This window comes from Xenopus laevis, chromosome 8L (genome assembly GCF_017654675.1).
Source record: "Xenopus laevis strain J_2021 chromosome 8L, Xenopus_laevis_v10.1, whole genome shotgun sequence".
NCBI lineage: Eukaryota > Metazoa > Chordata > Amphibia > Anura > Pipidae > Xenopus > Xenopus laevis.
In genome coordinates this window covers 106,176,735-106,202,039 of record NC_054385.1, presented here as the reverse complement: position 1 = coordinate 106,202,039, position 25,305 = coordinate 106,176,735, and the positions used below count along the sequence as shown (strand labels likewise).

The 25,305-nt window shown below is 39.9% G+C and overlaps 1 protein-coding gene across 3 annotated transcripts in view; it reads right to left on the bottom strand.

Annotated features, from left to right (window-relative positions):
• Window positions 1-25,305, bottom strand: part of akap6.L (A-kinase anchoring protein 6 L homeolog) — a 118,632-nt gene that overhangs the window by 49,975 nt on the left and 43,352 nt on the right. For all 3 annotated transcript variants that reach the window (XM_041573345.1, XM_041573343.1, XM_018231198.2), the window contains 5 exons: window positions 19,600-19,722; window positions 18,737-18,833; window positions 16,823-16,965; window positions 272-411; window positions 58-178 (listed from right to left, as the gene is read on the bottom strand). In XM_041573345.1, the coding sequence (XP_041429279.1) occupies window positions 58-178; window positions 272-411; window positions 16,823-16,965; window positions 18,737-18,833; window positions 19,600-19,722 (624 nt within the window). The remainder of the gene's footprint in view (window positions 1-57; window positions 179-271; window positions 412-16,822; window positions 16,966-18,736; window positions 18,834-19,599; window positions 19,723-25,305) is intronic.

The following is a 25,305-nucleotide window of genomic DNA, read 5'->3' as shown; positions in this document are numbered from 1 at the left end:
ACATTCTACACAATCTATTTCTTAATTCATTGCCCAAATATGTTACTGGCAAAATACCTTGCACATCTGTAGATGTTGATCCTCAGACACCAGCAACCCTAGACTGTTTTGCACTGTGGCCTCCATGTCAAGCAGCCAGTCCCAGATATCCTGCCATTCTGCCTCCACCTCGTACATGCTGTAGGAAGAGGAAGAAAATGAAGAAATGAATGTTTCCATCCAGTACGGTATACCTGCCACCATGTTTAGAGGTAAGCTGCTTGCCCTTTACCTTTCCTTTCTCAAGCTACTTTTAATGAACGTCACTTCAGGAGGCACAGGATTTTGGGAGTGTTGGGCACTACTCAACTGCAGTGACATCTGGGAAACAGCTTCTCTCTGGGCTTCTAAGGAGCTTAGAGACCCATTTACCTAAAGAGAGAAGAAGGTTAAAGTAAAAGACCAACCAAGAATGACCAAAAAATTGCTTAAAACATAAACAATATGATAAATAATGTGGGTTAGAAAACCAAGAGAATAAACCACTAACATCCATTATAGAAAAGAATAAGGAAGAATGCAATGCTGGTGATATTGTTAGTCCTAAAACCAAATGGAAATTCATATTACCCCTGTAATTTAAATTTCATTGTAAGTACTGTATTGTGCAGGGAAGCAAAGAGGGGAGAGTAATTGTGAAATGAGTGACTGGCTAGAAGACATCATTATGGAAGATTGGCCTCCTGACATCCCTAGGCAGTAGAGCTGTATGTTAGTGTTCTTCTTTGATTTAATTGAGGGATCCAGGAATGTGGAGCTTTGTGGAATAACTTTTAGCATTTGAACCCCTCGCTCCCAAACTGAGCAGGGAGTAGAACTTAATTCATCAGCTTTTTACTCTGACCCCAACATCCAGACAAGTAATTAATTCCAATTATCTTTGCCGTCTGAAACTGTATTAATAAAATATAAAGAACTGATGAGCAAAAATACATCAACTCAGTGTTGAATGCCCGATCTATAACCAGTTTGTAGTTCATTTTCAGCTCAGGTAACTACAAGACCATTGGACATGATGTGAAACGTGGGTTCTCCCCCCTCTTTGCCAACCAAAAAACTCTTGGTGTCACCCCCTCCCTTTTCCCTAGTGCTGGGCCAATTAGTAGGTGCACCCAAAGCAACCTGCTGGTCTCTATGATCCCCTTTAATGATCTGAAGTATACTGGTAACGGTAATTAATATAATAATTAATTCTAAACCAATTCTTTGGTCAGAAAGAATTAATTTGGGCCCCCTGAGAAAGAGGTTAAGAAAGGTTTTTTTCAGTAGGAGTGGCTTTTTTATTTTTATGTTCAGCCAACTTTGAAGAGGACAGGTCTCCAGCTACAGGTCAGTAGCGACTAATGCACTCACTCTAATTACAACCTCTTTATTATTTTAAAAGGCATCACTCCTACTTTGCTGCATGATACAGTATAAAATCTGATCAGTTATTAGAACTGGCAGTCTTAATTCAACTTTGCACAGATTGTTGGAAAGCTGCCTAGGTCCTGCTCCATGACAAGAGGAAGAAGTAACATTTGAGGTCATAAACAAATGTGCAGATAGTTTTGATCAGTCTGCTAGCCGTTAGAAAATGAAAACAAAGATCTGATATTGCTATGGGAAATTGCCTTGGTGCAATTTATCAGCATCCTGGGTGCTTATTATTAAGGGTCAGGGCACACAGGCAGATTCTGAGAGATTAGCTGCTCGGCGACAAATGTCCTTTTTGCCTCACGAGGAAGCTTCGGGCGACTTCGTAAAACGAATCACTCCGAGTGCCATCCTGCCGGCGATTTACATTTTAGCCGGGGAGGCATTATGCAGGGGAGGCAGTTCAGGGAAATTAGTCTCCCCAAAGAAGAGGAGATTTGTCGCCGGGTGACTAATCTCCCTAAATCTGCCTGTGAGCCCTGACCCTAAGGGGTCAGCGACAAATCTCCTTTTCTTCGGGGCGACAATCTCCCCGAACTGCCTCCCCCCTGCCCTCCGCCGCCTTGGGGAAGGCGCACGCGGCGCTTTGTTTTCCGAATTCGCCTGAAGTTGCCTCACAAGGAAACTTCTGGTGACTTCGGAAAATGAAGCACCGTGTGTGCACTGCCGCATGCGATTATCATTTTAGCCGGCGAAGGGCAAGGGGAAGGCAGTTCGGGGAGATTGTCACCCTGAAGAAGAGGAGATTTGTCACTGGGGCAACTAATCTCCCTGAATCTGCTTGTGTGGCCTGACCCTAAGTGGTGAAATATGGTGAGGGTCATTTTCGCCACTGTTTTTTGCAGGAGAGCAGCAGACGTCCCATGGACCACAAGCCTGAGAATTTTATATACATCCAAACTCTTCAGAATCTTTTGGCCCTGAGTTGTTTTTAAAACATTCTATGCTCATATATTTTGCTTTCAAATGAACACGGCAGCAGTGGAAACCAGAATTTATGCATGACCCATTTAGGGTCAATATAGTGAGGACGCTAGTCAATCTTCCACCGAAGAGTCAGTTTATTGAGAATAGTTCTTAATTGTGGGAAGTGCAGATGAATTGGAAGAGTCAATATTTTGCAGATATTACGAGGTGCTGACAAACAAAACTAAATAAAATCATATGCATGCTTTGGGTAGAAGCGAGAAAATGCTAATGATAAGGTCACGATAATGGTTTGATGTCAAAAAGGTCAATAATAAAATGTTTTATGTCCATAAAGTTTGGGTGCCTCTGGATCTAATGGATCTACATACCATAAGTCTACTAGAAATCAAGTAAGCATTAAGTGAACCCAATAGGCTGGTTTTGCTTCCAATAAGGATTAACTATATTTTAGTTGGGATTACGTACAAGGTATTGTTTTATTATTACAGAGAAAAAAGCAAATCGTTTTTAAAGATTTTAATGATTTGATTGTAATGGAGACTATGGGAGAGAGACTTTCTATAACTTGTAGCATTCTGGATAACGGATTCCATACCTGTGCTAGTATATACTTAACCCCCATGCAACTCCCAGACTACAGCATCAGCACTGTAGTCTGTGAAGTTAAGATTGAAGGAGGACCAATTGTCCCTTGCACCAGTGTGTGTGTTGATATGTGCATGCTAACATTGACTTGTGTGAGGCTGTAATGATAAAGGGAAGCTGTCACTTAATATTTTATTTATTATTATATTATTATTATAGCTTTTCATATAGAAAGTGTTTATTAGTGAGCTGCCGCAACCTAACCCCCTGCTGCAAACAACTCAGTCATCCTATTGAAATAGAGAATCAGCCTGTGACCCACAGCAAGGGTGAAAATATTTGTAGGACGGAACATGTTCGTTCACGAAAGCACACTAATAAAAAATTAAATATTTTCAAACAGTAAGAAAAAAAAATAATGACAATTTTCGAAACAGATTTAGAAGCATCCCCTGCAGCCTGTCTGCAGATCCCACGCATTTGACGCACAGCAAAATGCACTGAAAAACCAACCAGGCACCTGAGAGCAAGAAGTATCCGCTAATATTCTCCATGTTTGCGTGTTCCTCTGACTCTGACAGCAGATTAGCAATTTTGTTTAATGACTTCATTTTGTGCTTTATAAACTTTTACTGCATTTCATGTGCCGTGGAACCATACTGATGGAACCGAGATCCCCTGAATCATTGATATATACTGTATATACATATATATATATATATATATATATATATATATATATATATATATATATATATATATATATATATATATATATGTATATATATTATTATATATATATATATTATTATATATATATATATATATATATATATATATATATATATATATATATATATATATAATATTATATATATTTTTTTTTTCCCTTACAAAAAAAGGCAAGGGCTGGAAAAGCACAGATGAAATCCAAGGAACTTTTGACTTGAGCACCCGCTGGTCAGATCCTGAAAGTCGCATTCCTGTCCTGGGGATTTTAGTATTCCAGTAGAAGGGGGGGGTTATTATTATTTGATGATTTTAAAGCCAACAGCTGGATGGCAGACACGCACATTTATCTATCCCACTGCGGACAGATGTTTTAAATAAAACCCTATTTACATGTGCTCAGATACTGGGGGGACGGATGCATAATGCAGCCGGCTTGCCTTTTGTTATATTAAATTTCTCCGTCTCCTGGAGAAGGGAAGTATAAGATTTGTGGTGAACGCCGAGAGGAAATATTTCTTCTTTCTGCAAAGTTGAACAGCTTGGGGGGGACGGACCCTGAGCCATTCGATTGTTGGAGGAATAAACACCCAGCCTTTTGTGTCTGCCTATAAATACAGAGAGCCAGCGCCAGGTTCATTGCAGGCGTACCATAAATAAGTTCATGCACTTGTGTAAGAACTACAAATCTCGGCGATTATTAATACAGATGGGGTACATTAGGAAACAGAGGTAACGGGAAAGCAAGCTGCTAAAGTCTAACGACTGGGAGGATTAATAACCTGGTGCTCACTGAAAAGAACAGGAAATAAATACATGTAAATAAAGTGCTAAATCCTATGCAGCTTTCACTCCTCTGACCATAAACAGACTCATTTTAGCTGCTGCCTTGGCCTCTTAAGTACAGGTATGGGATCCGTTATCCGGAAACCCGTTATCCAGAAAGCTCTGAATTACGGAATGGTCGCCTCCCATAGACTCCATTTTATCTAAATAATCCACATTTTTAAAATGATTTCATTTTTCTCTGTAATAGTAAAACATTAGCTTGTACTTGATCCCAACTAAGATATAATGAATCCCTATTGAAAGCAAAACCAGCCTATTGGGTTTATTTAATGTTTACATGCTTTTCTAGTAGACTTAAGGTATGAAGACCCAAACTACGGAAAGATCCGTTATCCAGAGAACCCCAGGTCCCGAGCATTTTGGATAACAGGTCCCATACCTGTGCAAGTCACTAGCTTATTGGACAGTGTGTAAGGCCAAATTGACATCCTGCCCATTTTATATCTGGCCCAGGATTTCAGAGGGATCTACCAGGGAGGTTTCAAAATCCCTTCCATTCTCCTTTTTTAGGCTCATGACACATTAGATGTATTCACTACCTGAGTATTAATAATGAGAGGTTTTACATGGTTTGGGTGCTCCTCTACTAGAATACTACGCTATTTTTTAGCCAGTAGAGAAGCTCCCAAACCATGTAGAACCTCTTGTTATTAATAGAGGAACTACAGTATTTCAGTTTTTGGCCCCAAATACACCTGTTACTAATGCTTTCTAATGACTGGTTCCTTGGGTGGAGCTCAGGTTCTTCTCTGCCTACAGCGGAAAAAGCATTCCATTGTGCCATGATTAACTACTGAAGGGTATAAAACGCGTAAGGTGGACTGTCATGGGGTCTGTATGTAAATATGTTTAATATGTATTCATGAATAAAAGGTTTTTGAGTTACAGGACAATTTTTGTTAGTGCTGATCGATGCCCTTGGAACTGGGGCACTATCCCATTGACTCTGGCCTATATTTGACTGGTTACTATATTCCCCGAAGCAGGTTTAATGTTTTGGCAATTGTTCCATGAGCCTTACTAGTCTGCAGAACATGCAAGGAAATGAGGGAAATGCCTGGAGGAGAGCTGACTCTGGCTGCGTTGGTACATGCAGTCAGGACCAGCAGTGCAGTGAATCGAGAAAGGAAAGACAGATATTGCTTTCGGTACTTAATACATTTACAAATAACTTTCCAATCAATGATATTTTCAATAACTGTATATTGGAAAGTTGCTTAGAATATCATTCTCTATCCTTATTATTAGCCTTCAGCTTTAAATTTGTTTTTTGGGTGATCCATCTGTCAAAGAAGAAATGTGCAATTATATAAGCTGCAAAGGGAGTAAGCAAGGCTCATAGGGGCACAGATCTCTATTCCAGACTCATGTCAGTGTTAAATCCAATCTTTATTTTTCATTTGGTTCAGAATGAAAGATATTTTTTGGCATTGGAAAGGTTAATAGGTTCTTCAAAAATGAAAAGTAAAAAAAAAAATATATATATATATCTATAAAATTATACTTTAATTGAGATATTTTGAAAAATGAAGCTAGCGAATTTGGCAGGTGCAATGCAGGATCCCATTAATATAGGTAATTAACATTAGCCTCTGCTTTAATTAACATGCTCACTTTAATTAGCAAAGCATTAGACAACATTAGAAAAAAAATGGATTTCACACTGCGAGGGATCATACGGATAAACAAAACAGTTACTCTCTCTGTGGATATTTCATATACAAGGGTGTGGTTTATATATATATATATATATATATATATATATATATATATATATATATATATATATATATATATATATATATATATATATATATATATATATATATATATATATATATATATATATATATATATATATGTATACACACACACACTGGTCACAACAACATAACATTAAGGACCCCCAACATATTTTCGAGGAAAACCTTTTTCATAACTCAAAATTGATCAGTAATAACTACCTAACACTTGCAAGGTCTGCTTCCCGTTTTAACAGACGCATACATACAGACTGTCTACCAGAAGATCTCCTGGTGGGCTCCAGCCTAGGATAATTCTCCATCTGGCTTTTCTTATTTCCACAGTAGGCCTATTTGAAAACCTTTACTATTTGGCACAATCTACATTATATATTATAGGGTGTCAGGTTCTCTGGTGGGAACAAGGAGCCCCAATCCAGCTGTTAATCAACTGCAACTGCGAAGGGGTTGCGCATCTTTAAATTAACTTTTAGTATGATGTAGAGAGTGATATTCTGAAACAATTTGCTATTGGTTTTCATTTTTATTATTTGTGTTTTTTAATTGTTTTTGTAGCTTTTTATTCAACGGCTCTTCAATTTGTGCAATCTGGTTGCTAGGGTCCAAATTACCCTAGCAACCATGCATTGATTTGAATAAGAGACTGGAATATGAAATAGGAGAGGCCTGAATAGAAAGATGCGTAATAAAAAGTAGCAATAACAATAAATGTGTAGCCTTACAGATCATTTGTTTTTTAGATGGGGGTCAATGGAAAGAGTCAAAAGAAGAAGGTACATCATTCAAAAACTATCAAAAAAAAAAGAAAAAATTAAGACCAATTGAATTGCTTAGAATTAACCATTCTATAACATACTAAAAGTCAACTTAGAGATGAACCACCCCTATAAGAACTAAAAAGCTCCAAGGAATTTTATTGTAGTTGAATCCCAGATGATTATTCTTTACCGAGCCAATGCTGTTGGATTTACCAAGTTTTTTTTGCATTGTTACATAAAAGACCAAGTTAGAGATGTCGGCTCGCACACCCAGGCCTTCAGTCAGGATAGCCAGGTGCTCAATGCTGGAGGGATCGGCACCCTCCCCAAGGTCAATAGTAGAAATACACTGGCACACACGGCAATTCAAACAGGGAAATCCCTTGTGTCTTTATTTGCAGAGAAGCAACGTTTCGGGGCAGTACCCCTTTGTCAAGCAAAAAAAAGAAAAAATTAAGACCAATTGAATTGCTTAGAATTAACCATTCTATAACATACTAAAAGTCAACTTAGAGATGAACCACCCCTATAAGAACTAAAAAGCTCCAAGGAATTTTATTGTAGTTGAATCCCAGATGATTATTCTTTACCGAGCCAATGCTGTTGGATTTACCAAGTTTTTTTTGCATTGTTACATAAAAGACCAAGGCCAGATCTATATAGCAGGTGCACCTAGGCCTGCTAGGGCCCCCATCCCCCGCCGGTGGGATGGCACTCGGAACGATTCGTTTCCTGAAGTCGCCCGAAGTTTCCTCATCAGGCAACTTCGGGCGACTTCGGAAAACAAATTGATCTGAGTGCCATCCTGCCAGTGATTTACAGTTTACAGTTTGGGGAGATTAGTCGCCCGAAGAAGAGGAGATTAGTCGCTGGACGACTGATCTCCCTGAATCTGCCCTTGTGCCCTGACCCTTAGAGCTCTAACATCCCATAGAAAAGAATAGCATTCCACTGTTCAGAAGAAGGGAAACAGACTTGGGGGCACTGATCTGCTTTAGTAAATGTGTCAGTTTGCTAAATGCTTTTCTGACATTCAGGAACATTTTCCTAACTGTAAAGAAAAGTGTTAACAAACATGATCAAACATAAAAGGGTGAAAATCCTTCTGGATCCCCCAAACTGAATTTTTATAAATCAGCCCATAAGTCACAAAAAAATGACACTTGCATACCATGTACATGCTCTTATGTCACAGTGAAGGAAATACGTTTTTTTCCTAAGCTCTATCATGCAAGACAAGCAATGTCATAATGTAAAAATGTGCAACAAATATCACATAACCCTACAATAATTACTGAGCCAGCCTTTCTCATACATTCACTGGAGGACATGAGTTTCATTTTCAAATTACACAATACAAAGAGACAGTTCCTTGTCTATTGTTATTTTTATAGATGAAGAAAATGGTGGGGGGCCTAGTAACCTATAGTCTATATCGCTGATCCCCAGCCAGTGGCTTGTGAGCAACATGTTGGTTACCAGACCCTTGGATGTTTCTCCCAATAGTCTCAAAGCAAGTGCTTATTTTGAATTCCTGGTTTGGAGGCATAAAAACCAGATGCACTGCCAAACATTGCCTCCTATAGGCTGCCAGCCCACATATGGACCACCAAATGGCCAATCACAGCACTTATTTGGCACCCCAAGACTTTTTTCATGCTTGTGGTGCTCCCCAAATCTTTCTTACATCTGATTGTGGCTCATGTGCAAAAAAGGTTGGGAACCCCTGGTTTATATTGATGCAGTTAGAAACAGGGTCACAATAAGGGGTAGGTAGGTGAGGCATCTGGCTTGAAGCAGTCAGTGGGTGGTGCTATTGGAGAAGGAGACAGATCAGTAGGGGTGCACTGTGTGGACCATGTGGCATGTGGGGTTTTGTTTGCAAGCAGGGCACTGGGACAATCCTTGGGTGGTACTACTACTTGATTCTGATGGGAAAAAATAGATTGTCTTGGTGTTAATACAGATCCTCCAGCAGGTTGTCAGGGCTTTTGCCCAAAGACCATCCTTTGAACACTATGAAGCATATCTACTTAGGAAAGAACCCACATATTTTTCATGGTTATATTGATAAATGCATGAAAAACATCTCAGTCAATAAAGGCATTACTACTCGTTAATGGTAGTTACAAATGAGTCGAGTTTTGATAAATCTGCCCTTGTGTGTAAAAGGATAACCGAGTTGCAAAGAGTGTCATTGTATAATTGCCCCCTATTATTATAATACCATTTCATTTATTACGCAGTGTTTATTATTTGTGTTCTTTTCTGTCACATTGAAGGTTGTACAGTTAATAAGAACCATGCCTCCTCGATAAGCCCCCATATCTCTCATTCTTAAATCAGTTATAGGCATTCCGAGCAGCAGTACCATAAATGTTTATGAGCCATTTAGATAAAGGGCAATTGATCCTGCTTTGTCATGCGAGACAAAGGCTGTTGTCCTGGGAGTATATCTAGAAGCCCTGCCATAAAGCAAAATGAGACTTCTGTTATTCTCCAGAAAGGAAGTAGATGATGTACAGGTCAGGAAAAACGTAACCAGCACCCGACCCCAACCCGCAAAATCTTGCCATTGTAGCACCTATGCCCAACCCTTACTCTCCTCTTCTTGCTCTGTGTGATGCTTCTGTGTGCTGCTCTGGTTCCAAGACACTGGAGCAGTGTAGGAGCATACTTGACCCGCACCAACCCTAACATGCAATAGTTGGCAAAATCTCAACCCAAACCCGCCAGACTAGTGGTCAAGACGTGGGTAACACGAACATCACTATGCAAACCTGACAGATAGATATCTAGCTGACTTTCAGACAGATATCAGTTGAGTAGGGTGTCATGGAGGCCATCGTGAGGCCCCATACAATGGCAAAAAAAAAAACGCCAACAAGAAAGGCAATCACAGCTTTTATCAACACAAAGCAGCAAAAACTGAATTGAATTACTAACTGGAAGAGCTATGTCTAGATATGCACATAGGAGAGTGGGGTCAGCATAGAACTAAGGTGGGAAGAGTGTGGGACTGCAGATGTAGTAAATCAAAATGGTGACAGTAAAGCTGTGTTTAAATTGTAAAGTTACCAGCCTTTGCCCAATCTGGCCACCATGCAGGCCAGGACTGGCAATCTGTGGGTTCTGGCAAATGCCAGAGGGGCTGCTATAATGTCCCATAGAAAGTCAGTATTTAGTGGGCTGGTGGGGGATGTTTGGGCCTCTATATGGGCTGATTGGGCCTCTGTGTACCTGAAATGCCAGGGCCTATTTTAATTCTCAGTCTGGACCTGCCACCATGCCAACTGAAATATACTGCAGGCCTATAGAGAACCGTCTGGAGTGGATAGACTCTATATTCTAAAGCAACCCTCATACAATGGTATTTTCTGACCAGTCTGATAGATATCTGGCAAATGTTTGGATAGATATCAGTCAGGCAGACCATCAGAAGGGCTCTATTCATAGACAAATAAGCTGCTGTTTTGGTCTGGGCTGCCTATACATGGGCAGATGGCCCCTTAGTGGGGAGGCTTTGGGCTCATGTATGGGGCACCCTGACTTTTTCACTGACAGATATCTGTTGGTTGATGAGGTCCTCTCCCATCAGCCTGCAATCCAATTGTTGCCCTGAGGGCCAAACAATTGTATAAGCCTGATATAGCCCAGCACATAGGTGGGAAAACTGGTCAAAGATTGAGTCATTTGGTGAGATTGTTTGGTCACATACATTTGTGTCAGTGTTTCACAACATCGGGTGATGCTGACATGGCCAAGCATTCTGTCTGCAATCCTCCAATACATAAATATTGCCTGTATGAGCCAGCCCAGCTAAAGGAAGCCCTACAGAATATTCCCCTTTATTTTGACAAAAGATAAAAAAAACACAACATTTCAGATATGGGGTAGAACCTTCCCTTTGCCAACAGACAAGAGGAACACTATGCAGAAAACACTGAACGGATCTAACATCACAATAAATGGAGCCATTTCTAACGTACGGTTCAGTTTGAGCTGATGTGCCTTATTCTTGAATCCATCCGTGCTAAAACTCCTGTCAGCGGAATGTTCCGGAATGTGATTATTCTTTATGCTTTGTAAAGAGGTTGCTGTGTTTGTCGGTGCAAAGGGTTATTCCCAGCCCATCGCTACACGTGGTAAAATGACCTTGTATTTCATTAACTGATAATGAAATGGATTTATTCCGCTAACGGTTTTAATTAAAATGCTGGAAGTATTGACTCTGTCTTCTCATCCTAATTCCCTAAGATGAATTATATAAAAAAAAGGGAAAATAGAGTGCGGAACGTAGGAGAGTTTCTGGCGAAGCGGGGGGAAAGAAAATGCACGATATCATCTCCACGTTTATATATTGCGTCCTGCTTCTCGGCCACCGCAGCCGAGTTTGAGAAGGTTTTGATGTCTAATTCTTTTTTTTTTTTAATTTGAATCAATTTCTGCTTACCTGAGTGTTTAATTGAAAAATTTTTATTTTAGGTGTAATTAAACTATTTCCGGAAGAGGAATTCACTGTGTGCTGCCGGGACAAACACAATTATATGATATCTGCTTTCCTGTACAGTCACTGCTTCGTACTGAATCCCGTAAAGGCACTGGGGCAGTTGTTTGCTCACTGCTGTTCAACAAAGAAAAGTGGTCATAAAGTACAGATCACCTGAAGGGCCTATATCAATGTTTGGAACGCACCGACAGCCCCTTAACAGATATAAGCCATAAAGTCATCTTGAATGTAAGGGATTTGGGGAATGTCCCCACTGATAGGATGATGAGTCCTTTAGGCAAGGGACATTTATTTTGACCAAACAGGAAGAGGACAGGAAGGAGTGGGATAAGGCAGGACTGATGGGACATAAAGAGAGGACAAGGCAGGACAGAGCAGCAGGGCAGACTTGGATAAATTCAACACAGGAACAGGACTGGAGCAGGAATAGGCAAAAGGGGGCAAGAGCAAAAGGTGCAAGTTGGGGTCTTGCCACAATGCTCAAGCTGCCTGAAGAATATGAGAAGATGCTCAGGCCTGGAAATAGAGTTGCCACCTTTTCTGGAAAAAAAATACTGGCCTATATTTTTATCTTTTTTCCCTATTAATAACATTGGGATCAACCATCATTTTTACCGGCCAGGCCGGTAAAATACCGGCCAGATGGCAACCCTACCTGGAAATGATATGGGAAGTGGCTTTATATAGGGCAAACTCAGTTCTGACCAATAGGGCTGCTGGTTTGTGATGGAACACCCAGGTGCAAATATGAACTTGCCAGCTGCTCTCCTAGCTCATTGGTTAAGGAGAGCAACCAAGAAAGTCCCATCTCACTTCCCAGAAATGTCTTAACACGTTTTTTTTTTGGTCCCAATTTGACAGACAGGAGCAGGCCCGTATTTGTGGCGAGGCCACAAAGGCCTGAGCCTAGGGTGTCAAAATTTTAGGGGCGGCATGCCACCACCTGCAATTCAAGGAGTAATGGGGATGCGTATTCCTGTATGCATCATCCCCAGAGCTCCGAACCCTTTGCGTGCAGGGGTGGGGGTGGTGCAAGTGTGGGTTCCAGGCACTAGGATCCAGTGGCCTAGGGGTGCTGAAGCCCAAGTGTGTAGAACAGGGATTCTATGGTGGGTCACCACTATACAGTTCCTCTTTAAATAGATAATAGTTTTTAAAATGAGGTCCGTTACATAGGTTTTGAGCTTATTCACCTACGTATTTAATTTGGGTTTCCTGAGAAAACAGGTTAAGGAACACTGGTGTAGAACATGCAGGGGAATAGTTTAGTTCAAGTTTGGATGGGGAGCCTGATATAGTGATACTGGCATAATTCCTACCTTTATTATATCACTTTTTTAAATAGTTATTATCTGGTTATGATCCATTAGTGCCCAGTTCTCTATATGATACTTGCTAAAAACTAACCCTAACAGCCAAATAAACTATCATCCACCTGTATCTGAGTATAAGGGATCTAAAAGTAACTCTCCCCCGACCAAGGGAGGCCCCGCCTAAACAAGCAAAAGATGAAGCACAAGACATCGCTAGGTAGTATCAGCCCACTGTAGGAATACACACGGAGGAGGTGAAAAAGGAAAATAATAAGTAAGTAAAGATAGTTGGGACAAGGTTATAAACCCAGAAGGCAACAGGTAGCATAGACTGCAACATCATAAGATGACATATTTTTGGCCATTCTATATTTATAGCCTATCAAAGGAAGCCTAACCAGTTGGGTTGGCTTTACCTGTAGAAGACTGTCCAACTTATATCCCTTGAAATGTTAAGGCAGCAGACTTGAAATAACACTCAAGAAAGCCATTAAATGAACCCGGTGGAATTTGTGAAGTCATATGAAAACAGCCCTTTCGCCCTTAAATTGCTGTTGTTTCGAGCTGGCCATTTACTAAGTGAGATCATAGAGGCTGACTTATCAAAAATCGGTACGGGTGAATGATTCTGAATGCCCATACAGCATTTGTAAACACATTAGGCTGAATCAGAACGATTTCTTCTGTATCGATCCAGTTCTGATCAATCTACGATGAAAGCTCAATAACGATATTTAGCAGATGAAAAGAAATAAAGTGTGTTTTTTTGGACAATAGCCTTCTATGGGACTCATAGAAGCAGACTTTGAGGTTACAGGAAAGTGTAGAGGCCCAACAAGGGCGCTAATCAAGGAGTAATATAGGTAGAATCGTCATCTTACCTAATTTATGGGGAGGCCCTCAAATGAATTTATGGGGCCCAGTAAGAGCTGGTTACACCACTGCAGCATCCCAAACTGCACACTAAAACAACCACATAGTTATACTAACATATATAGAGTTGCACCATGTATGTTAATGGTTTATATATGCATAGAGCAGTATACAGGTATGCCACACCAACAGATAGAAGACGACATACACTGGAACAATGTCATACTCCATTATACCCACCCCAGAGAGAGAGTGGAACTGGCACACCCGTTCAGCAGTAACACACAAACCCTTGAATCACATAATGAAATACAAATATATATATATGTCTTGTATATAGTGGGCAGGTTTATAAAACTCTGCAGACCTGGAGGAGTCATCCTGCACCAGAGAAAGATAATTTTAAAGGATTAATTCTTTATCCGTGCTGCCGGACCCTCTGGCACAGGTAAGCTTCAATCAAAGAACAACGTATATCGGTGAGTCCAGTGCGTAGAATCTCACGCGTTTGCTGTATTTTTAACCCTGCGCGCTTCCGATAGAATTGGTTGAAGGTAAATCATTTCGCTGCATTGTTATTCAGAGGACAAAATAATCAGCATTCAAAATATTTTACAGCTCTGAGGGGGATCATTTAGGAGGGGACGGAAGGGAGGAGGCGAGAGTAGGGAAACACCGCACAGTCAACAACAACAGGAGCATATGCTGAAAGTAATAAGATACAAGGCTTTATGGGCCCTGAGAGAGACGAGAGAGGAGTGTGTTTGTACAACTTTAATGGCGCAGCATGGCTTGGCGAGCATATATTTAAAATATATTATCTGCCTAGGGAGGGAAAAAAATGGTGCCCTCCAAGGATTCAATGTGAGCAGAGAGAATAACCCTTTTGCCGAAAGAATGATCTGATAGATAATAAATAGTTGTACAGTGCCCTGTACAAGTAGATAATAAATAGTTGTACAAGCAGCGTCGGTCCTGTAGTGCTAAATTGGCCCTTACACACTGCCCAGGGTGGATTCATTTTAAAATTCTATTCACAAGACAATTACCATTCAATATGAACCATTAAAAATGCCCTTTTCTGCCACGGGGCACATATTTTGAGATATACTGTAGTGGCTCCAGGGCTCAGGGTGTGGGTTAGACCTTTACTTGGATTAAACACTTTTTAACTCAAGGCTGATCCGGATTTTAACTTTTAAATGTTTGGATCTCACGTGCAGGACCAGAAAGACTATCCCGCCAGGTAGGCAAAGCTCTGAATGATCTCTACAAGCAATCAGGGTGCGCATTATGCATGCTCGCCTGAATACAAAAGGGTAAATATTGGAAGTTTTATTACGATTTGTTATCATTTAGGGACATGTGACATTATTAGTACAAACTTTGTATGCCCAGGATCAGGCAGACAATACCGAGGCTATCATTGTTTATTTACAAACCCCAGCCATTGATCTTTCTACACTTGCCTGCCTTAGCTTTCTTCATGTTTAGAAATATTTGACCTTCTCTCTTGTATCTAGCTGTTAAAACTCAATAGAAGGGTCCTTAGCATTATGCCTCTGCCCCTGAGCACCCACCATTGCTGGTATGTGCCTCCTCTCTGTTCAGTGTATATCTTTGCCCACTCTCCTTTTCTATTGTCTCTTAGCAATATACTTCTTTTCTATTTTATCTTAGTGTAATTCCTACCTTTTTGGCTCTTACTCTTTCATTCCCACCTGTCTACCCTGCACTCAGTCTCCTTAGTAATTCCTCTTTGGTCCTGTACACTTGCACCAAATATCTGCTGTCTCTCTGCCCTGTTGTGAGTCCTTTTGATATGCATTCTCTCCCTTCCTTCTCTTGGGTTGCTTCTACTTTTAGACTATGGACAATGGCAAATGGGGAGATTTTGAGCACTTTGTCATCTGTCAGTTTTGAGCAATAAGGATATTGTCGTTGAAAGGAATGGGGTGTTTTCAAATCTTTTGGGTCATGCCAAAAGAGCTTCTAAATGCTCACGTTCATTCAGTGGGGGAAATTTACTAACATGTAAAAATTAGACAGCAACGGCTTCGCACCCATCGCTACACTTTGCCGGCGAAAATTCGCTCAGACAACACTAATTTACTAAAATGCGAAGTTGCGTCCAGGGAGCCAAATGCTGGTGAATTTTCGCTAGCGTTATGTCGGCAATCAAAGAGAAGATGCGCTAGCGTTCAATTCTGCTTAGCGCAACTTCGTTAGAGGTCTTCTCTCAGGATAACTTGCATACAGCGGAAAATTATAAAGTTTAATGGACGTATATGTTACAGCCAATACATTACATTACACAAGTCCAGGGAACCTTAAAGAAAATAGAGTTGTTATATTGCCCTACACATGAGCCCAGTGTATAGTTTATGTTCCATATGTTAGAAAATGTATGGGGGAACCCGGTTACCCAAAAAACATTTTTAAGGACTTTTGCAGGTTATCACTCTGAAAAAAGGAAAAGACGCCAATGGGACTAAGAACATTTTTCCACAAAAAACTTGAGGAAGTCCTATGCACTTCCATTGCACTTCACCTGGTCTGAGCTGGTGAAGGCAAGTCTGGAGATAGAGGTAACGTTCAGTAAAATCCAAATCTTTTGGATTTACAGAGTTATGTCCATTTGCCAGAGCAAAAATCCGCCTGGCTTTAGAGTGCGAGCAACGCTAGCGTCTATCTCCTTCGCTAGCGAAGTGACGCCTGCACCCGTTAGTAAATCGGCGAAGTAACGAAATAACGTCACGTGGGCGAATCATCACCATTGTTAGTCACTTCGTCCTTTAGTAAATGTGCCCAAAAAGGTGTATTTGTTCTTTATCTAATCCTTATCTAGCGTCCCTTTTTTTTTGCTTTCATTCCTATTGCCTTTCCCTGATTTCTCTTCTTTAGTTTGTGTACGTTCTATATTCCCAGGGAGCCCATGCTTTCTGCTCTTGGTCTACCTTTATTCATTCACCCTTTCATTTGCTGGTCTATCTCATATGTTCTCTTCTTGACACTTTTGCATGTCTGTATGTCCTGTGATCTATCGGGCCCTCTCACCTGTGCTTTATCTTCTTCATCTGGCTGCAGAATCTCTGCCTTGATAGTATCCAGTGCACTTAAGATCCAACCATGCTGCCTCCGTATCTGCCTTTGCAGTTCTTTCCACTGGGCAGTGATCATCTGCAGCATCTCCTGGAAGCCTGGATATGTGATGGAAAACAGAGTCTAGTTTTAGTGTATAGAGATGACCAGCATATCACACAGTATTACAGTAAATGACTTTGAGCTTCCAATAGTGGCCCATTTAAAGGTATGTAGTCTAAAGGTGCTGTGTGGGTTGTGTGTATAATAATTTGTGTTGAGTACAATAATTAAGGGGTTATATTCGGTAAGGAATGCATGGTGCAAAGTGCTAAAAAAAATTCTTTTTTTTTGCATTTGGCACACTTCTTTCCTTCATTCTTCTTGTGTCCCTTAGTTCTCTTATTTCCCAGAAACTTGAATAACCCCTCATGTGTTGTAATTACAGGTATGAGACCTTTTATCCAGAATTCTTCTGACCTGGGGTTTTCTGGATAATTTGGATCTCCATACCTTATGTCTACTAAAAAAAACATTTAAACATAAATTAAACCTACTAGTATTGTTTTGCTTCCAATAAGAATTCATTATATCTTCGCTGGGATCAAGTACAAGGCACTGTTTAGTATTACAGAATATGTTATAAATTTTACTTAATTCATTAAAATGGAGTCTATGGGAGATGGTCTTTCTTGATAATGGGTTTCCGGTTAATAGATCTCATACCTTTATGATAATATTTTGTGTTTTGAGTGTGTTGCGATAGAATACTTTGTGTTGTGGGTTTACTACTTTGCCGTTATTGTTATGGATGTACATGATTATTTATAAATAATATATCATCTGAAGTTCATCCAGTTCAACTTCACACCAAAATAAATGGTGTAAAACAAATCCATCTGATGGCATCTCTAATTATCTCTGTATGGTATCTCTAATTATATTCAGAAAGGGGAAAGTAATAACATACTAAAACGACATACTAAAGTCAATGTACTGTATGTAATTTTATCGGCATGGCAGTTCATTACTCCATCTAGAATAAGACTCACGTGTGCCTCTACAGCTTTGAGAAACTGTTTCTAGTGGCCCGTGGATACATACAATTGACCAGATGAAGCTGTACATAAGGCGTTGTTGTTGGTGTGTGAATATGGAACATATATGGCACAGCAGAGGGCACATTTAAGCTGGGTCACTATGCACAGATGGAGCGGGAAGAAAGCAGAGTAATAAGCTCTGTCGCAGTAAGCGGAGGTCACAGTGTTAATGTAAATATGAATAATATATCAGACAGAGGCCTGTTATTTACTAGTGCACAGTATGATACTCTGCATCACCATACCTCTTCCCTGTAGCTCATTACTATTTCATGCAGGAATATATGATTCAGTATCAAGTCACAGTTAGGCCAGTCTCAGTACACAGAGGGAGGGCTCACATGCTCCCCATAGCTAGGTACATGCACTGCTCCCTGGTCTAATGCATGGCAGTCTGCAGATAGGACTCTCAGTACGCTCATATCAGAGCTCTATGTAAACAAGCTGACATTTGCTTGTCTCATTTCTGTGACTGTAAAACATCTCTTTAAAGACATATTTTCCTTACATATTTGATAAGCAAGTTCTGCTTTGTACTTTTGGCTTTTCCAGAAGGTTTTACTGCATGGGCCAAGACCCAGCAGGGAGTGAGGGGTCAAAGGAAGTTTGATTTCCTTGATTCAACTCAGGCACCGTGTTGGCCAACAGACACATGTATCATCGGAGAATGCCTAAACCTGACCCTGTATAAAAAGGACACTTTGTATTCTGCTTCCATATGTCCCAGAGATATCAACCCAAGCAAAATTATACATGAGCTCCATTGGTACCCCCACATGTCGCCAGTTACCTGGTCTGTGTGATACCAGCACTTCCATCAGCCTGTGCCCCTCTTCCAGGACCGCATCCTTCAGAGTGCAATGACTGTCCACACTTTGCTTAAAGTTCTGCAAGAGATCAGAGCTCTGGGTAAGGTACATGGAAGGAATTGACCTCCTTACATAGCTAATAAAGGGGATCCTTACAAGGAAGCAAATAAGGCTTATAGCAAGAACCAGGTTTTCTGACCAAAAAAAATAATAATAGACTCAGCACATCACATGGAGGGTCCAGGTACCCATGCCCCAGAGAGAAACATACAATTCTTGTGTAAATAAGTCGGCACAAGCAGGAGCTCAGTCAATAATTGCTGTCCATTATTTTGTTAAAAAGAAGGTTCCAACAACCTTTAAAATAGTGTAAGTAAAGCTTGACGTGTTCTGTGTCTACATGGGGGCTCATGATTATGACTATAACTAAGTGTAGGCATGAAATGCGTCAGGCTTTACTTACACTATGTTACAAAGGGCTTTGGAACCTTTTAATAATAATGGACAGTAATTATTGATTTGGTTTGTATGTGCCGGCTTATTTACTCCAAGAATTGTATGGCGTTTCTCCTTACAAGGATGCATTCAAATTGATTTTATTTTTAGGGAAATGGAATGAAACCAACTCAACCATCTTTTTTTTTTAAGGGGCCCTCTCAGGTTAATTTCCTTCCCCCCTCCATAAAATATGCCCTTCCACTGCGACTGTATCTTAGGCTTATTATCTTAATGAGCGAAACATGGTTCTATTAGAATCAATCAATAAATAATACTGGAATTCTCAAGGTGTGTTCCATATTTGCTATAAGGATTAATGAGTCTCCAGTCGTGTTCCTTGTCTCACCAAGTGTGTGTGCAGGTATAGCTGCAGGGCCTCTGTCTCTGGTTGGGGAGGGGTCCAGTTCTCTGTGGCTTCCATAGCATCCTGCAGCCAGTGGATAAATCTATCCAGCTTGGACACAAAGCCCTAAGAAAGAAAATGAATTCATCAGCAGAAGAAATGAATTACAACAGTGCCATCTAGTGCATCTAGTGCATTGTGTAGGGAATTCGCTCGGATAATTAGAAGATTTATTCCACTACTGATTAGACTAAATCATAGTAGCCTTTTTGTAACATCCCCGAAATCCCTTTTAATAACCTTACCCAACAATGCCTTCTATTGCTCTGTATATCCCTATAAAGGGGTTGTTCACTTTTAAATTAACTTTAAGTCTAATGTAGAGATGTTCTGGGACAATATGCAATTGGTTTTCATTTTTTTTTTATAATTTGTGTTTTTGAGTTATTTAGCTTTTTATTCAGCAGCTCTCCAGTTTGCAGTTTCATCGATCTTGTTGCTAGGGTCCAAATTACCCTAGCAACTATGCAATGGTTGGAATAAGAGACTGGAATATGAATAGGAGAGGGTCTGAAGAGAAAGATGAGTACTAACAATACATTTGTAGATTTACAGAGCATTTTTTTTTAATGGGGTCAGCCATTTGAAAGCTGGATAAAGTCAGAAGAAAAAGGCAAATTATTTCATAACGATAAAAAAGAAAAATGAAAGTCAATTGCAAAGTTGCTTAGAATTAGCCATTCCATAAAATACTAAGAGAAAGTGAACTCTCCTTTTAACTCCTGCTATTGCTTTGTATTACTGCTCCACATAGCGCTTCCCATGGCTCATCTTAAAGCGCGCGTGCTCTCTCTCTCTCTCTCTCTCTCGTCCTAGAGTCGTTACAAAGCATCAGACTCTATTTTCTGCCAGTTTTTGTTTGTGGGAGTTTACTGCACCCCAACTTTATAAAGCATTGTGAGTTGGGTTGAATTTTTAGGGTTCTGAAATACAGTCATTGGAAAAAATGTTGTGACTTGTGAGGATGGTACAGCAGAAAATTTTGAATCTAACCCTATAACCTTGTTGACTCAGCTACTCCCTGCAGGAAGCCTGTGGTCAACTAACTGAGAATTTGAGAAAATATGCAAATCTGTATCAATCAGGGGTGCTTAGGTGGTTTCCCCAAGTCAATAAGGAGCAGAACTGGTGGTTTTGGAAAGTGACCTGTGTGCCAGTAGCACAAAGCTGTTCAGAATGCTGCCTCTCTAAGTGAGTGAGTTGCCCTGTGACATTTATTCCATTAATGTATAGGCTGAGGGAACCATTCACTATTTGACCCAACAAGCTGGGTGATTTACCCAACATGCCTAGGAGTTGCTACACCATCATTGACATAAAGCAATGGGACAATGTAGACCTCGTATTTGACTGCAAGAGATTGGATATTTCTGTCAAATAGTAGAATAGTAAATGCTCGATGCTAAAGGGTTCATTTGACAGTATAACATTTGCTCTTCTGGTCTTCATTAAATCAGGCAGTATTAGACAGGTATCACTGTGGGTGGCCATAGACGTTATAATTCCGGTCCTTCCTGGAAAAGATTGTTCCAGGAAAGATTTTTCCTTTCAATACACACTTATAGAGCTGAATCATCAGATATACAGGTAGAAACAATAGAATTCAACCTGTATCTGACGATTCAGCGCTAACAATGGTCAATGTTTAGGTGCCTTCAAAGGCACCCAATCAAAATTTTCTGAGCAGCCAATCAATGAGCCAACCGATATCCAAGTCTTCAGCTGATATCGGTAGACTCGTATCCCACCATACATGCAATGAATATCGTACAAAAATACATTTTGTATGATATTATCTGCGTCTATGGCCACCTTAAGAAATTATTTCATATCCAACTGGGTCTATCCTTTGGTAAACTGAATTTTAGAGGGGGACATAAATGAAAATATAATATAATATAAGCTTCATCGTGCTGAAATTAGTAAATTTACTCCATATAATCAACACAATTTGGTACTGTTTCTAAAATAATCAAGTTCACTTGTCTCTGTCTGTCTCTCTTAATGCAGGAGTTGGAGTCAGATTTTGATTGATTTTTGTTTTCTAACATAACCTTTGAGGATTGATCCTTTTGCCTAGAAGATGTATGAAAGCTCAGTCATTTAAAATATCAAACTCTGGCAGAAATCCTGTCTCTCTACCTGCAAGATTTGTGCCAGATTCATTTTGCTTGTTCTAGAATCTGTTTTCTGAGTTAGCTCTAATACACCTGCTAGATAAGGGAGCTCCCCTGAAATGATATTTTAGAACTGTCAATCAAAAACTGACTCCGGCTCCTGCATGAGGAGAGGATGAAGAGAGACAGACAGAGAGCGAGATAGTATCGAGTAACTTGATTATTTCCGAAACAGATAGAAAAAAAATAGAAAAACTGCCCCAAAAACGGAGCTACACCTGAGCATACAGTTTCCAAAGATACAAAAAATACCCTTTATTTATTCCATAAATTATAATCTTTAACACAAATAATAATCGTTAATAGATCAGTGTGGTCATTGAAACCTAAAAGAATCCAAATAATGTACTAATTCACAGGCATATCAAACTCAAGAGACAGTGGCAGTGGCTCACCAAACTTTTAGAAACACATTTGCAGTCCCATCTGCCAGGCCCAATGCACATTTCACCAGCAATTCAGGCTTGTTCAGGGGAATAAAAACAAGAGAACATGCTCTTTTTGTGTGTTTTTTTATATGCTACGTACTGTTGTTGATAAAGAATAAATAAAGACTTTTTTTTGTAGTTTTGAAAACCATTTGCCCATTTTTGGAGGATTTTTCTATCTCTTTCTTTCTGTTTGATTCAGAAACCATTCCCCAAGGATGCCCCCTTTTGAGGCTTTGGATTAAATACAGGTGCATTTGAGGATTGGATGATTTTTTGAGAAACAGTTGAGAATTCAGCAAGATCAGGCTTATACAAAAAGGCATGGCAAGCTGAATTTGAAAGTTTCCCATTAGGGATGCACCGAATCCAGGATTTGGTTTGGGATTCAACCAGGATTCGTCTTTTGCAACAGGATTCAGATTCAGCCAAATCAAAAAGCCTGGCTGAACCAAATCCAAATCCTTAAAATCACATATAAAAACAAGAAATTAAAAAAATTGCAACCCTTCCTGGCCATAATATGCATTTACAAATTAGGGTTCGGATTAGGGTCAAATTTCAGCCAAATGTTTCATGAAGGATTTGGGATTCGCCCAAATTCCAAAAATAATGGATTCAGTGCCCTATTTCCCAATGGAAAGGCCATTAGAAATCATGAATACTGCACACACTCTTGTCTGCTTTTCTAATCAGCATTTTAAGCTTTGCTCCAGTAAACACACATTTGTTCCAGTGGAAGAGTTGGCATCTTTTTATGGGCATGTCTGCCCAATATCACAAATTAATCACCAGGCATGGCAGTGCGAAAACTAGTGTAAATGTTTTCCATGTAAGATTCTGGCATAAAATGGCAGCAGCTGCTTGGAAATGCTGTGTAAATGAAATACCCAGCTTTATATTTAATATTTATTTTACACCGCATTTTTTTTTTACACTGTTTTTCTGGGGTAATTAAATTTACACACAGCATGATAAATAGAAGCCAGGAGATCCTATAATAACAGGGAAGTGAGACTGAGAACCAATACTGCACAAAATGGCCACAGGAGGACACTAGAGTCTGCAATGCAGTGGCATCGTATGTACAGTGTATGGAGATACTCTGCCTCACTCTACAGGAATAATAGTACCAGTTGTACCTGATCATGGGACAAGCAACAATTCTGGCTGCAAAAAGGGCACCTATCAACCCCAAATGTTTGCTTTATCAAAGATTTTTCTTAACGATTAATGAAAAGTAGAAAATTCCATTTCCATTCATACATCTGGTAAATATTACTATATAAAGGACTTGTATCAGAGCATACAACTTCTATACTTAAAGGTGACATTAAGGGGCCCATTTACTAAGGGTCGAAGTGAATTTTCGAATTCAAAGACTTCGAATTTGAAATTGAAAAAACGTCACAAATTCGACCATTCGAAAATCGAAGTACTGTCTCTTTAAAAAACTTCAACTTTGACACATCGCCAGCTTAAACCTGCCGAATTGCTGTTTAGCCTATGGGGGACCTCCTAGAACCCCTCTGAGTCTTTGGCTAACTTTTTCGAAGTCAAAGGGTTTTTTGTACGATCCTTCGAATCGTTCGAACGATTTTTACTTCGCACAAAAACGGCCGTTTTCGATTGAAAAAATACTTTGACTATCGAAGTATCAAATTCGATGGTCGAATTTCGACGTTTTTTAACTTCGAAATTCGACCCTTAGTAAATGTGCCCCTAAGTATGTTAATGCACTGTAGTTAACAAATATGTAAGCTATATATTCATCCTTATTGTACTGTCTGTAAATCCACGATAAAGGGGTGGTTCACCTCTAAATTAACTTTTAGTATGTTATAGAAAGGCTATTTCTATGCAACTTTTGAATTGGCCTTCATGTTTTTGAATGATTTGTCGTCTTCTTCTGACTCTTTCCAGATTTCAAATGGGGGTCAGTGGGACCCAATCAAGTGTTCTGTAAGGCTACACATTTATTGTTATAGCAACCAGATTGCTGAAATTCAAAACTGGAGAACTGCTGAATAAAAAGCTAAATAACCACAAATAAAAACCACAAATTATAAAAAAAATAATTTGTCTGAGAATATCACTTTCTACACCATACTAAAAGTTAATTTAAAGGTGAACAACACCTTTAACACATGTACAGTAATATCTCTGTATGGCAAAGCCTCACAGCAGAGGGGTGTTTTACAGCTAGTAACATACCCATGAAACCCAAGTGGAACTGAGCCACCCTCTGTGAGAGGGTTACACTGATATTATGTATTCCCTGTGTTAGATACAGAGCTGCCTTTAAAAAGTTCCCAGTAGGGTGAGTGTCCATGCCCTGCATACCCAATGCAAAAAGCTATATTTTGGCGGTAGCTTCCTGCATGGGACTGGAGTTGCCTTTATCATGGTTTTGCCCATTATAGCCCTTTGTTCAGTGGTGTCCAGTATTGCTGCTTTGGCTATAATCCAGTGGAAGGTGCCAAATGAGGCACGGGCACTTGAGAAAATACTGGAATTGACTAATACGATACAGGGGTCACTGACCCTGGCAACAAAACAACACACTTACTGGAGGTGTCCTTATTTTTTGTTGCTTTTTTCTACTCAGTGTCTTACATTTTGATTTCATAAGCCATGCCGTGTGCTCACATAATTAACCCATAGTAACAGATAACAGGTATTGGTACTGGCGCACGGGGAGATTTATTGCCAAGTCTCCCCCAAAATGCTTTCCTACTGGCAATTAAAGTCTGCGATGGGAAAACATATGTGGTGCTTTGTTTTCCAAAGTCGCCTGATTTTGGCTTCCAAGGAAACTTTGAACAACTTGGGAAAACCAGGCGCTGCGTATGTTTTCCTGCCATGATTTACTTTATTGCCAGGCTTTTGGTATCTCCAAAGATCAAATTAAACATACCCTCCCTTCAACCTCAGACCCAACACCCATGATACTAAATAAAGAATTGTGGACTAACAAAGATTCCTGGCGATTTCTTCAAGTACAACATTTTCTAAATTGGGGGAGTGTAGGCTTTTACTCAACC